Source organism: Ochotona curzoniae, unplaced genomic scaffold, assembly GCF_017591425.1.
Source record: "Ochotona curzoniae isolate NIBS_2020 unplaced genomic scaffold, NIBS_Ocur_1.0 contig_1, whole genome shotgun sequence".
NCBI classification, from domain to species: Eukaryota; Metazoa; Chordata; class Mammalia; order Lagomorpha; family Ochotonidae; genus Ochotona; species Ochotona curzoniae.
Genome location: NW_024464918.1, coordinates 37,615,519 through 37,630,813, shown reverse-complemented (window position 1 = coordinate 37,630,813; position 15,295 = coordinate 37,615,519). Strand labels below are relative to the sequence as shown.

Here is a 15,295-nt window from a genome sequence, read left to right as displayed (position 1 = left end):
AATTAAAAATAAATAAATAAAATATAAATTTTAAATAATGCACAGATGATTAACAAATGGATCATGAATTTTAATAATCATTAAGAAAAATGTAGAATTTGAAATGGGATGCATGGCGATTGATTTTTCCCTTTCCAGTTATTTCATGTATCCTAAAATGTCCGTTAAGGGTCACATAGTCATATGCCATCAGCCTGTTTTCATCAGTGGTTTTGTTCTAGAACAACTTTAGAATAACAAAAGACTTAGAGATTGTGTGGCATTTATGAATGTCCTGCTCCCAGTTTCTCTGGGGTTAACAGCCTGTTCACAGCTGAGACATTAACACCAGCACATGCCGTGAACCAAGCCCAGCTGTCTGCTCTTAAATGATCCAACAGCTCTTAATTAGGTATTTTTTTCAATTCTCTTGAAAAGATGGAATTAAAAAGAACTTGGTTGTGAAAGGCTTTGTTACCTAGCCCTTCCCTTTTGCTTTGTTGGAAAGTACGCCAGCAAGGCTTTGCTGTGACACTTGTCCATAGTGGTGTGCCTGTGACTCCTCCGCTTGTCAGATCTGATCCATTCAAGAGATTGGTAAACTCAAAACAGTGAAAACTTGAGGATATCTCTTTACCAGTATTTCTGGACACAATGTTTTTATCTTGTGACTATTAAAATATTGGAGCTTCACATGGAAAATATCAGCTTTGTGGCCTAATGGCTGAGAATTTCTGATTCAACAGTCAGCAGAATTATTTCTCAGCATTAGTAACAGTGTGGACACTTCTCCCACTGACAGGCAGATACCAGCACAATGCCTTACTCCAAGGTTGTTGTCCAGTTTTATGCCTCAGAAAGAGCCACTTACCTGCAGCAGTCCTCAGCCCTTCTTTCCGAGTGCACCTGGGAGTGCTCTAAATGGGGGAGGGAAAGGGAAAATGTCTAAATATAAAAGGCCGTTATACCTGCTCTCCTTACTCCACAGTGTGAGTGGCTACAGAAGACCCCATCCCTGTTGTTGTAGACTTCCTCCTTCATGGAGGCATGTGAGTGTGCCCTTTGGGGAGTGGACGCATCTGTGAGCAAGGAGTCCCAGTGTGGCCCCTCTGCCACCAGGGCAGAGACCTCAGGTATCTGATGTAGGCAAACAAACATTCAAAAGTTGAGCTGTTAGAATCCATGACAAAGTTCTCCGAAGTCTCTTGGAAACTGCAGGGTACACATCCTTCTGTCTGTGGAGCTGCAGAAGAGGCCTGTGGGTGTCGGGAGGGCATTGGGAAGGCCGGTAGTCTCACCCATAGCTGGCAGATGCACCTGACTCCAAGGCTGGGTTCAGGAAGGAAGGGGCACAGGGGGAGAGAGAGTTACCCTCTTTGGGGATACTGGATGGCTCTCTCTAGTCTGCTTTTTGCTTTTCTGAGAATTGGGGCCTAGAACTGTGTCGTTGTCTTCTTGAACTTGAGTAGCGTTCCAACATCTGGAAAGGATGAAGATTCTTAAGAGACAGTTATTAGGTCTGAATTTATGAAAATAATTCTGAATCATCACTGTAAAGTGGCTTTTAAAAAAGAATTTCCAAGTGATAAAAGTAACAGCTTAACACCCTCGCTTGACTCTGAACCTCACAGGAACTCTGCAGACTCCATTTTGAGGAATGCTGAGAGCCAGGGGTGGTTCAGTTTCCGGTGTTTCCTGAAGTATTTGGGATGAGGCCTGGGAACAGCTTCTTTGTTAGCAAAGCCCAGACTTGTGTGGCCTTCTCCCGTGCAGCCCGTGTTCTGACTCTTCTATTTGTGTGAGAAGAAGCAGGGAGAAGTGAGCAAGGCAGCCAGCGCCGACAGCACGACCGAGGGCACACCTGCTGATGGCTTCACGGTCCTCTCCACCAAGAGCCTCTTCCTGGGCCAGAAGGTAGGCAGACGAGCAGCTGCAGCCTGCTCCAGGGGCCCCCTGTGCCGGGAGGAGGGGAAAGCTCTCGGCCCAGTGGGTAGATTGGGCAGGGGGGAGGCACTCAGGAAAGGGCTTTAGGGAGGGTCTGAAGCTGAGGGCGAACTCTAGTGGGTGGGGGAGGGACAGTTGTGGGGTATGGGGTCCTGGGGGTTAACCTGGTCTTGGTTTGTACCAGCCAAAAAACTGGTGCAGCAGCCCAAACACGGGTTGTGCAGAGTGGAGGGTAAGCCTTCATGCTGCTGGGTGCTGATGTCAAACCCTTGACCTGGCCTGGGGGTGGGCTTGTCCTCAGCCGTGGAACTAGGGCCACGGAGTCCTCAGTTGTCTGTTTTAAATGTGGGCCATGTATTTTCAGCCACCCCAGTGATGCACCTTTGCCAGGACATCATGATTTTGCAAAAGATGATTCGTTTCTCTTGAAAATAAAAATGATGCAAAGGCTTTTAAGACATGAGAATGAGAGTCAATTAATATTTCTCTACCAGTACCAAAACAGGGATGGGGAAATAGGAATTGAGTTTTGTTTAATTTTTTAAATCCTATATTTAAAATTGCAAAGGAATGGATTTGACCTTCATGCACAAATTTCTGTTAAGTTTGAATGTGGTATGACTCGGTTCTGAAGCTGCATCATTTTTAAATCCCCACTGTCGATTTCTTTCTACATCACAGCAGCACTGTTCTGCTCACATCACCGCGAGTTCTCCTGCTCCCTCCCCTCCTCATCCTTCCCTGTCACTAACTGAACCTTGTGTCTCATGATTCCATGCCTGTGGCGGACTCTGTTCCAGAAAGTAACCATGACTGTTTACATTTTATAACCATTACCTGTGTTTCATATGTGTTTTACAAAAGAGCAGTAGGAGCACTAGTTGTCATCTTAAGGTCTGGGGCTTTCGACATGTTTGTGTGAAATATTTTTCACTCATTTAGAAAGATTTTGGCAGTGAAGGCAGCTGCCTTGCTCCACTTTCACTCCCTGACATGCCCGTGGGTGTTAACATGGAAAATGAACATGACCTGCCATCCACATCGCTTCAGTTTCGGTCAAAGCGTAAAACTCTTCTGCTTAGCACCAGCTCCAGTCCACATCCCTCATGCCAATGGCTAGTTAGGAGCTTGGGACCTCTTCAGCAGGTAGAACAGTGCAGGCCCCAAGTCAGTCTCATACCCTCTATGACCTCATCCTTGGGTGCTCCAGTTCTGGCCTCTCTTCTCTGAGCTTGTATTCCTTCCTCTCAGCCCTCACACAGCCAGCATCAGATCAAAACTCGTCATACCCTCCATGCTGGGTGAACTCGGATATTTCCAAAAGAACTTCTCAGAAAACGCTGATTTCATAAAACTTGATGGACATGTAGTCTAATGCCACTTAGGAAACAGTAGAGAATAAAAGCAAAGGGTTTAACAGTGACACGGATGTGCCTGTTTGATGCCTTCTTGGGGAAGGATCTCAAAAGATTGGGTGAACAGGGCCCAGAAATAGCATGGTCAGCCTTGAGAGGATAGCTGGAAACCAGACTGCCCAGCCTCCTGTGCCTTCTAACATACCACAGTCTCTCAGCTACTATGAAACGGCCATTCCTGTTCAGTGTGTGTGCAGCTTAGTGGCCCAGGAGTCACATACCCAGGAGAAGGTTCCCTTAGATCCAGCGCAGCTCATTACAAACTAAAACTGTATCACAAGGCAGTTTGGCACCCACATAAAGATCCGGGTGCCAATGCCCTTTCTGTAACCCTGCAGCAGGAGACAGAGTGACCTCTGTTGTTTGTGGGTTTCACTCTGATGCAGTACTTTCTGAACTTTCATGGGTTGTTACTGCTAGGTGAGAATCACAGCAGCCAGTTCCAGAGGATCAGCAGTCATCAAAGAGGCACATAATGTTTCACACAAAACACGGCTCTTGGCCTGGGCTTTAGGGGGTGTTTCCCAAAGGGTCCTTTGGAATGATGACACATGGCAGCCTCTGTTCCTTGAGTGCTGGGTTTTTTTTTGTTTTTTTTTTTTTTTTTTTTTTTGGTGGTCTGTGACAGTGAAGTCAGTGCTGGAGTTCTGCAGGCTGGGGTGAGGAAGGGTGACACCGTGTTTGTCCTTCAGGGCTAGGTTGCTTGGCTGTCGCAGGAGGAGCCAGCTCAGGGCTGAGGAGCCTGGGCTCTAAGTGGTATTCGAGTACCCTCACCACACCATGATTTTACCCACTGTTCACACACACATGGTTGCGTTGCTATAAAATGGAGAACAAGGCCATGAGTCTGAATCAAACGCCTGTTTTTTGCCTTGTGTTTGACCGTAGCTTGTAGCCTCTGAAAAGAGGCTTTAAAACCCAACACGTTTATTTCAAAACAGACAGTTCCAGTGTATAGAAGTGTAAAATTTCTGGTGGTGGTAGTCATGTGATTTAAAGCTCATTGATCACTTGGGAAAATTACCTTAGGAGAAGCAAGTGATGAAGATTGTGGTCCGGGGCCTGAGGTCACTGACCACTGTGGGGTACCAGGGCTTGCTCCCTGGGATTCCTCTTGGTGCCTGGGACTAGAGGCTGTGCTGAAGAAGCAGACAGGGTGCAGAGGCCCAACTCAGAGGCAGCTCAGCTGTGGGCCTCCAGGGACTGCTGTCCCCAGAATCCTTGTCTTTGTGAATTCTTTCTGGCCAGAGCTCTCTGAATCCATGGACAGACCCAAGCCCTCTAAGGACACATGCAGGGTACATAGCATGGAGATGAGGCAGGAGGGGGTCCAGAATGGGTCCGGCAAAAACAAGTCCTCAGGAAGAATCTAGAAAGGCTTCTGTGGAAACTCTTACTGTTGCATCCCCCTTGATGAAAGTGGATTTTGGGAGACAGGAAAAGAATTCCCTGTTATGTAGCAAGGGAAGGGCTGGTGAGGTTGGCTGGACCTCCTTCTTTGTCTGTTAGGGTCATTACAGGCAGTGCTCAATATAGCACTCAATCATCAGCAGTCACTTTATTTCCTAAAGCTGAACTTCACATCACACACACACACACACACACACACACACACACACACACACACACACACACAAATTTAAAAATACTGTACTGCTTCATATGGCCAAGATGTCAGGACAATTTAAGTAGCCATCCAGTGGTTCTAACCAACTGGCTGCTTCCCTGTCATCAGTGACAAAGCTGCCTCCTGACCTTCCCCCAGTGTGAGGCCTAGCTGTCGGACACCTTGGCTAGACCAAGGGCCCAGTTCCTGAACTGTGGCATTTCCATAAGTCCTGTTTTAAGGCAAGAGTGAAACTCATTCCGTCCCAGAGTATGTGAGAGGATGTCTCATATTCTGTTCAAGCCTGGTGCTTGTGCCTGCAGGATGGCACTATCATAGGCATGGTGGGCCACAAAGGGTTTTAGAAGTTCCGCTTTCTGCATCAGGCAGATACTTTTGTATTGAGGATGTACCGGAAGTTGAGAACCTGGGTTAAAGTAGACAGAACCACCATTGGATGGTTGGACACGGTAGGTCTTTGAGACCAGCAGCGGATCCCAGGTTAGATCCCAGCAGTGGAAGGGACTGGGAGGAGGAGTCTTTGACTCAGTCTGTAGTCAGAGGGAGTCATGATGTAACTAGTAGTTCCCTGAGGTCCCTCTCTCCAGTGGCCAACAATCTTCACTGCACTTATTATGGTTCAAAACTTAATTGTTGATTTTTCCCAGTGATGGGACACAGAAGTAATCACCATATTCATATTCTGAAACTACTCACCATCATTTCACTTCCTGGTAAATTGAGCTAATTTTGGGAGTTTTCAATTTTCCAGGAATCTCATTTCCCTTCCCACAAGTGCTCTCACCTCCTGGGAATGGCCATTTTCTATTCCTACTCAGGTGTGCCCAGCTGGACTGTTGGGTTCTTCCCATAACCATGGAGCATCTGCACCCTGACTTCATGGGGATCTCCTGTCTTTGTTCATGATCATCTCACTGATGGCTTCTACCCACTCCTTCAGCAGCTTGCTTATGCCAGCTTATTACCCATTTGTCCTTCCAAAGTGCCTGAACCAATCTGTCTTCTCTGCATCCCTTTCCACTCACATATCCTGATCGCATACTTTAGAGGGATGATTTTTTTTTAAGTATTCATGGTTCTGCCCTAAACCCTGAGAATTTCAGAGCCTGCTGTGCTTTGTTGGAATTTAGAGGAGAATCCTAACTCTAGCTTTGTCCTCAGCTGTTGATGAGAGTGAGCGGCATGCAGTTGCCTGGTAACCCTCGGTATGAGCAGTGGAACTGCGGTCTTAGCATCCAAGAGCAGGGTGGCCTCCGGCCAGAGGGAATGCAGTGGATCTAGAAGGTACCAGGAATTCTCCAGGGAAATGAATTCTGTTTGCAGCTGCTCCTCCCTTCAGCAATGCCAACGAGCGCTGCAGTGCCCAGTACCCCTAGATGGATGGTGTCTGTGGGTACTTCCTGACCATTTGACTCAGAGCTCAGGAAAATAGCTGCTTTTCCAGTAAGGCCCAAAAATTTAGACCCAAAAGCAGCTAGACAATTGGGAGAAAATGGTTTAAATTGAAAGCTTGAGCATGAAAAGGTTTAAATGAGAGAGGAATCTTAAAGATGTCTAGGAAGTCTGATTTACAGGCCTTGAGAAAGGCTCTGCCCTCTTCCTTTACCTGTCCTCTGCCTTCTCAGCTAGTACAGCAGAGGGGGTGGTGTTTGGTAGGCAGGGAATATTGGCTCAGTCTGAGCTTCTTTAAGCAGCAGCATCTTGGAGTACAAAGTGCAGTACCAAGTGAAGTCATCCTAAACCCACTTTACCTGTCCCACTCCCTGAGTTCTCACATGGTTCAGGCCTGTGCTGGCCCTTTCTCTGTGCCTCTGCCTGGCACCTGAGCTGCTAAGAGCCTCGCTGTGTTCAGTCAGCCCCAGGGAATTTTTTTTTTAAGATTTATTTTTATTATTTTTTTATTGGAGAGGCGGATATACAGAGAGGAGAGACAGAGAGGAAGATCTTCCGTCCGATGATTCACTCCCCAAGTGAGCGCCCACATGGGATCCCGGGCATGCAAGGCGAGGACCTTAGCCACCACGCCACCGCGCTGGGCCCGCCCCAGGGAATTTTTTAAAGACCTCTAAATCATCAGAAAGTCCTGGTAGAGAAAACTGGCTCCTCCTCCTTGAGTGTTCATTAACAGTAAGGCCCACAGTCTTGACGCAGGACCTGGCTGGAGTCTTTCCTTGGCTACGTGACCAGCCTTGTTTCTTGTAAATTGCTTTCTCCCAAACAATGGCTTTTAGCCTAAGTAGGCCTCTGATCTGAAGGCTCTTGATTGTTTTTGGCAATCAAAAATGGGAATTTAAGTTTCTGTTGCTTATAGAGTATAGTTTTGTTGTTGTTTTGGTGGTCTGGTTGGTTTTGTTTTCAATAAAGCTTTTGGCCTTAGCAACTCAGCAGCTTGAAGCTCAGTGCCCAGGGGCCTCTCTGCCCAGTGTCAGCACTCCACCCTCTATCCAAGTGAGCTTCTGGACATAGGTCACTGCGAGGCCCTGCAGGCTGCTGTCACTCACCCAGTCCAGGTTGTAGTTGGCCCACACTGCTGGTGTGGTGAGGAGTCTGTGCTGCTGAAAAATCTGTGCTGCTGAAGGATGAGGGACTCCTAAAGAGAGAAGGATGTGCGTGCAAGAGCAAGCTCTACTACAGGCACTTCCTCCTAAAAGGGGGCCTGGGGAGAGAAGCTGGGCTCGTCCTAGGTCCCATTCTAAGCTCAGCTGCTGAGAGTTGCCATGGCAGCAGCAACCATGAGGAATGAGAATTTTAGAAAGAGTTAGGTAGATAACACTTACTCAAGGGAATTGTTTTCTAAGCCTCAAAGTCACCTGACCAACAAGGTGAACCAAAAAGACCTTGTCTTGCTAGAGAACTGTCATTTTTCTTGCTGATTTTCATGAGAGCTTCAGCACTGCAGGACTCCCAGGCACATAATACTAGGTGTCATTGAGCAACAGACCAGCCTCAATCCTTGCCACCCATGAGCAAACACAGTGACAGGAACCATGACAGAGCTACCAGGGACTCACCCACGCCAGGTCGGACTCAGGCACCACCTATCCTCTTAAGAACAAGAATTGGCACATATGCCCCCTTACACTGGCAATGATTCTAAGGGTGAAAGTTGCATTCCTTGTGGCTTGCACATCCTCATTGCAGGTCTCTTTCAGGGAGAGCCAGTGCTCTGCCCTTGCATGGCTGGGGCTCATGTCTGTCCCCAGGGTCACCCAGCTGGCTTCCTTTCGGCATCCTGAGCGGTACTGGAGCCTTGTTTCTAAATGGATCCTTCTTAGCCAGTGACTCTGTTTCCCTCTGTGCCAAGAGCACAGGGAGTGTTCACTGCCTTTCAGCTGTGTACCAGGGTCCGGTTCTCTGCGACTTGCCGGCTCTCCTGTTATTTCCCACCTCATGCTTTTCTTTTCAGCTGAACCTTATTCACAGTGAAATCAGTAATTTAGCCGGCTTTGAGGTGGAGGCCATAATCAATCCTACCAATGCTGACATTGACCTTAAAGATGACCTAGGTAATTGGGGACGGGGTTTACACCACCAGCTGTCAGGTGAAAGTTATGGAACCCAGAATTTAGGCTGGTTTATCTTCCTAGACTTCGGACAGTCAAGAAAGATCTCCAAACCCAAGACTAATACTTGAGTATAGACAATAATGTCTGCTTACTCCAGGCCATTTCAAATGGGAATGGTCTGACATGTTTCATTATATGTGATTGGCTGCTTTCCACTCAATTGCAGATACACTGCTGTCTAAATTCTCTTCCATAATGATCAAACTGACTGCTGGTTATTTGGGGGGGAGGGTTTAAGACATGTGTTTTTCATTTTGTTTTATTATAACTGAAAAAAAAATCACAGGTAACTACAAAATGATAGTTTCTCCATTTAAGCACTGATGAGTAGTGACCAAATTTGACAAGAAAGACAGGCTGCCTTTGTGTCCCATTAAGGTCTTTATTTCACAAATTCATTTATGCAAGTTTACCACTCAGTGTCACTTCTGCATTTTCTATGACAAACTGGTAGAGATTGAGTGTCCCTTAGTAAGGGGCCTGGTTGGGGGCTAACCTTTGTCTCTGAGTGAACTGCTGGGGTCTCAGAGCCTTGGGGGCCCCCACTGGGTAGAGCAGAAGGCCAAGACTGAGGGGCCCCCTCCTCTTTGCTTGTGAAGAAAGGTCAATTCCTGGGCATAGTACGGCACTGGTCTCCTGGGCATAGAACTTGCCAGGGGCACAGCTCTCAATAGGTGCCCACACAGAAAGCTTACTGCAGTGTTTCTTATTGGCCTTCAGCTGCTTTTGTAAGATTTTCTTACTGGGAGAGACATTGATCCCTGCACCCAGGTCTGGCTCATGTACATTGGGCACAGGAGCGGGCTGTGGACATGAGGACTGGCACTCAAGAATGCCCTGCTGAAGCTGGCTCCCTGCTCACTTCCACAGAAACCTGCTTTAAAACAGGGAAGCTCTATCAGCTAGAAGAAGCAGGAGTCCTGTCCACAGCACATTTTATGTAAAAATGCATAAAAATGAGTACTGCTAGAATAAGAGGCCTGTAAAGAAAATATTTTGACCTCTCAAAGGGAAAAATTAAGGCAGTCCTGTACATGTAACTACTTTTTGCCTGCTTTTGAAGAGAGATCTCTTGAAGATAGAAAAATAGTGAATGCTACAAGAATAAAACTCAGCCTGCAAATTTTTTTTCTTTTTTTTTCTTTTTGCTGCAGACTAAATGGAGAAACCTGTTGTTTTGGTTGGCCTGAAGTTGAAGTTCCCCCTTGTTTTTTTTCTTTTTTGAAACAAATGCCATGTTTTAGTAGCCTTCTCAGTGGGATACCCATGCTTGTAGGCTTTTGTGAAGTGAAATGGGGCATTCGTTGTTTCATTTTTTTTTTAACCTTCTGAAATGATCTCATATGTGTGTTTCTCTTTATTTGGACTTGTCATTCAAATGTTTAATTTAAACATGTCACATTTGATATTCCTCCTCCTCCTGTCCTCACCCCCATCCACATGTGCGCACACTGCGTGGACTGATTGCCCCTTGGGCTCCTATGTTGGGATCGACCAGGTAGGCCAGCCCTGCCATTGGGGCGTAGTAAATGTGCCTGTGCGTGGGTTTCGGTCCAACACAGTTGATCTACATTTGTTTACCTGTTATAGTTGCAAGTTGTACAGGCTGACATTGCCTCGATCGACAGTGATGCTGTCGTTCACCCGACAAACACTGACTTCTACATCGGTGGTGAAGTAGGTAATGCCTAGCCGGGTGCTGCCGAGTGTGTGTGTGCATGGTCAGTCGGCCGCCGCAGACAGCTTGATCCTTGGACAGCTATGCAGGGCTGCATTCATTTCACACTTCCAGCTGTCCTGACCTCCTGAGGTCTCCACTCCCTGGGTCGTGAACCCAAGAAACACAGCCAGCTGTCAGCCAGGATGCATAGTACAGCTTACCGGAGGGCATTTCTGGTTTGGAAACTGGTTTGGCAGCATCATTCCTTCCCTTGCTCCATGAGGCACAGGGTTTTGGAGACTGGGTTCACAGGTGTTTTCACCTGCAGGGAAGATAACAGTGTGAGGTACTGAGTGGCATCTAAGACAACTTCCTGCATTTCCAAGGACAGACAGGGCTGGTGTGCTTGTGCATATACCTTGGTCCATTTCTGCACATCACAAGGATGCTTATTCCTGTACCCACAGGGATGCTTTCTGCGTACCCTCCCATGGGTAGGGTGCTCAGGCCTCAGGTCCGCGATGGGGCAGCTTCATTTTCTCTTGGGAATGTTCTAGACTCAGAAAGCACCTTCTGCTCCCCTGGCAACTCATGGAAGGCTGTGGGGCTAGGTGAGGGAGAAAGCATTGGCAAGGCTTGGTCCTGTGCCTACAGGTTTGTGGCCTGGGTATCAGCACCCTACTTTAATATGTAGGGAATATGTGGAGGAGCTCATGTAACGAGTGGGTAGTCAGTGTGTGGGGAAGTGAGCATCTTGAGGAAGAGAGGCCTGAATCCCAGCCTCTAATGTCTCACTGTTTACTGGTTGTGGGACCTAAGTTATCATGTCAGTTTCATTATGTTTAAAATAATTAGTATAGTGAGAATTACATGAAGTGAAACCCGTTGTTTTGTGCCTGGTTCATGATGGGTACTGGCTGTGTGTTCTTGCACTTAGGTTGTGCTGTGATTGTTACACACGCTGCCAGTCCTGAGAGGAGTGTTCTGAGTGATCATGCAGCCGCTCCCAGAGAGAACAGCCGCCTTTCTCATAAACATAAACTGAGGTTGTGTTGAACGGCAGGGAGATGAGAATCTGTCGCTGTGCAGACTTCCGCAGCCATTCTGACTTGGGCCACCTACTGTCCTTGGCGTTCAGTGGTTTGCACGTGGATGGAAAGACTGCAGAGTTACTATTTACCAAGTCCTCCTGACCAAAATGGACATGGGTTATAGATGATGGAAACTCTTCATTTGACAAGAATTTGGAAAAGTTTTAAAAGCAGGCAGCTACTTCAGAGAAAGAAGCTTCCTTCCATAGCTAGGCAAAAACTTGGAGGGAGGCCCTTGTTTGGAGAAAAATAAGTAAATAGCTAAGAGCTTGTCCTCCTTTTAGCTAGAAGTGCATCTGGGGCAGCTGCGCAGGGAGGAGAGAGAGATGTTGATATGCTGGGGCCCAAGGAAAGCTCAAGTGCAGCAAGAGTAATGTCTGTCCTCTGGCATAGCCCATCCTGTGTGCTCTGCAGCATGCGAGCAGCTGGGCCCAGGACCTTGCCAGGGACATCACCACATGCCACTGCCATGGCTGGAAAAGATTTTGCCAGGGCCTGAACCCAGTCTGCCAAAGCCCACCTCAGCGGTTGTTTGCCGAATGAACCAGTCCAGGCTGGTCCTGACCCCTGTCTTCCCTCAGAATCCCAAAACAATAAGCCAGATTCATACTTGGCCTCAATTGGTTCCAGCTCCCATGCTGGTGTGTGAAAAGGGAAAAAAGGAAGTGAGGACGCAGTCCCTCCCTTTCTAATCATTCTGTATGAATTCCTGAGTCCCAAGACTGCTGGAAGAAGGAATCCGAGTGCAGGAATGCTTAGCCCCAGTGATTAACTTTTACCCATCGAAAGTTCTTTCTAACAGTGAAATAGACCACAGGCTTAGCCTGACGTTTGTCCAAGCCTAGATTTCCGCTTAGGCTGTTTCAAACACTGATACTTATGCCTGCTTTCTAAGCATGAAATAATGATCTTGTTCTCATGGGAGTAACACATGTTTATGCTTGGGGGCAAACAAGCCAATTGCTTTATGATTAACCCTGAAGTTAAGCCTCAGAGGCAAGAGTCTGACATTAAGAGTGTTGACAATGTGGTTGAAAATGGGCCTGTTTCTTGTTAAAAAGTACACGTATGTCTACATGGACATGTGCATACATGTGTGTGTGTAGGAGTCAGTCCTGATTGGGTTGGTTGCCTGCAAAGTAGGATGTGATTTTTAAGTTTGGGAAATGCATTGAGTGTATTTTAACTTGCAAATTTCACTTCTAATTAAAGCAATGCTTAATTATAAGTAAAAAATTTTAAAGTAAACAATCTTCCTAGAGAAAAACCACCTTTACTTACCAATCAGCCAGTTTTCGTGCATGTATTCTGGAAGGAGTTGGTGGTCTTAATATACTCCTGATTTTACCTTTCAGATTTTCCCAGTAGCTTAACCAAGGAGTAGATAAAACCGGGGATGAGAACCTTAGTAGCTTTACCTCAGTGTATGTGGTTCCTTCCCAAACTGAGAATGGGTACAGAGGGATGGCTAGGCTTGGTGGTAGCGGAAGCCATATGGGATCCAACTGACTGGATCAGACTTTTTCTCAGCTGCATAGATCCTTCAGGAGAACCTGCATCAGGGTCTCACACAGGCGGATCCACTTCCTGGTTGGTGGATTGGGGTCCCAAGCCTGCTCCCTCAGGCACACGGCCCATTCAGCCACCATCTCTGATGTGTAACTGCTTTAGAAACACACTGTAGCTCTGTAAGTGACATCCTGACACTTGCCAGTCAAAGCTGCTGCAGCTTTTCAGGATGAATGAAGGCATGAAGGAAGTCTGAGCAGATCAGAAGTGACCCAGGACCCAGAGTTGATGTGTGTCTGACTAGGAGCCCAGCCTCTTCTCAGGCAGCGGAGTGCTCCTTGTGGGCCACGGGCTATGGGTCCCATTGACTCATGCAGCAGTGCAGCTACAGCTTGGGTCCCTGCCTTTGGCCTGGCTTTGGTGTTATTAGTACTTATACCAGGCTGGTTGCTTCCCCCTCTACTTTCTGAGGTTTTTCACTCCTGTGTGGGCAGTATGCACACAGGGCAAGTTTCTCTGAGATCATTAGATCTAGTCATTATAGGGTTAATCTCAAGAATTTGGGCTAGTCTATCCTGACACATTTTGACTTGATCCAGAATTGTACAGGTGCACTTTGGATTTTTGAAGAAAATGGTGAATCTTAAGGGGAAGTATTCTGTCCTTTTGTGAGGAAAAGTACTTAAAAATGTGCAAAACGGAGGAATCAGAGCTTAAGGAAGAATCAGACCCCATTCTGGCCAAAGTAAAAGATGAGATTGTCATTGGTGTGGCTACTGGCCTGTTCCTTGTGAGGCAGCTGAACCATGGCTCTTGCAGGCTCTGTCCTCTCATAGGTAACTTGGCTTCCGCAGCAGGACTAACCGCCCCTGGTTTGTGTGGAAGCACAGCCCGTAGCAGTTCCCTCTTTCTCAGCTGTCAGAACTGCAGTTCATCCTTAAGCTCTGCTTCTGATGTTGCCCTCCTTTATCTAAAATGATTCTGAATCAGAGTGTAATGAAGAAAACACTGTGACTCCTCCCCGGTTCCTTTATATTCTTATGACAACAGGGCTGCAAAATGGGAGTTATGCATGCTAACAGTGCTGGCATAGAGGTGGCCAGCAGGAATGCTTTCCTGTGGGCCTGCTGCCAAGAGCAGAGCTGGCTGCTGGACAGAGCACAATCTGCTGTTTCTAAAACCTCCTTATTTGGGGCTGCTCCCCAGAGATGGAGAAGGAAACTCGGGGCAGGCCTTATCCTTGCAAGGCGGCATCAGCTGCTTTCTCAAGCCAATGAGAAACCTGCAGGAGGATGGGCACGTTCACCCAGAGCAGGCCTCTCCTGTCTGGTACTTGGCCGATACACCCAACAATACCAAGTTGGATCCTCTTAAGGAGTGGAGCTGCGGTGCCAGAATGGGATGAATTGCCCCAGAAACTCATGTTTCTGCCCTAGCCAAAGAGTAGTTCCCATTCTGCAGCCTTGTGGAGGTATAGCTGATCAGATCATCTGCAGTATGTAATCACCTGATATGCTGAATGTCTCTGTGTGCCGGAGAGGCAAGATGGCTACCTGACCCTGCTCTGTCCTTGTCTAGGAAACACGCTGGAGAAGAAAGGTGGCAAGGAGTTTGTGGAAGCTGTTCTGGAGCTCCGGAAAAAGAATGGGCCCTTGGAAGTAGCTGGAGGTGAGCTGGGGAAGCCACCATGCATGTACAGGTGTGGCATGTGCAGTGTTAGCAACTGTTTCATGAGATGAGAATTCAGAGGTACATTGGAGTGCATATGCATCGCCGAGATAGAAAACCTCCTGTCTTTGCAATTAGAATTTTAGCCTACGTACACATTGTCAGAGGAGCTTAAGGTTCTTGAGACTACCCTTGAAATTTCTTGAACTTACTTAAAATAGCCTCTGTTTGTCTCACAGCAGTATCTCCAAATTTTAACCAGTCTACTGCACTGGTTAAATTTTAGAGCTGAGAATTTAAGATAGTGATGGGGAGAGGCTGGCAAAGCTGCAGGTACAAGTTGATACCCTTTCATCAGCCACCTGTGTTTCTCAAAAAGTTTATATCCACTTGCTCCTGTGCCCCTTTTATTGTAGCATAGGGGAGATGATACTGAGAACCTGATCTGGGGATGCAGGCTGCTGCCTTGTGGTAGAGGTTTGACTTTTGGGATCTCAGCAGGATATGCAGTGAGCATGTCCTTCTGCCTTCCACTTCTTTGATCAGTGCCCATTATTTTAAGGTCAGTGTTCATTAGGTGTGGACCTAAGCCCATACTTGGGGGTGACACAGCCATGCCTCTTTCTCCAGTGACCACTAGCCTCATCTTTGGCTAGTCTCAAGGTATAGAAAGAAGAGTGGCAAGCTGTGAGCCCTTGCCTATTGGCCCGCAGGTTCTTTCCCATCAGTGTTGCAGTGTGATCCTTGCCAGGAGGTGGCCCAGAGCTGTCAATCAGCTGACACAAACCCATCAGACTTTTGTTTCAGTTTCATTTATTGACATAATGTTAATTTTA

The 15,295-nt window shown here is 47.2% G+C and overlaps 1 protein-coding gene across 4 annotated transcripts in view; it reads left to right on the top strand.

The window, feature by feature from the left end:
• LOC121150877 (core histone macro-H2A.1) overlaps window positions 1-15,295 on the top strand; it is a 60,377-nt gene that overhangs the window by 36,629 nt on the left and 8,453 nt on the right. Inside the window, exons 5-7 of one of the 4 annotated variants that reach the window (XM_040972089.1) lie at window positions 1,786-1,893; window positions 10,122-10,212; window positions 14,370-14,459. In XM_040972089.1, the coding sequence (XP_040828023.1) occupies window positions 1,786-1,893; window positions 10,122-10,212; window positions 14,370-14,459 (289 nt within the window). Of the gene's footprint in view, window positions 1-1,782; window positions 1,894-8,371; window positions 8,472-10,121; window positions 10,213-14,369; window positions 14,460-15,295 lie in introns of all 4 variants that reach the window. The other 3 variants (XM_040972073.1, XM_040972082.1, XM_040972062.1) reach the window with 3 other exon arrangements.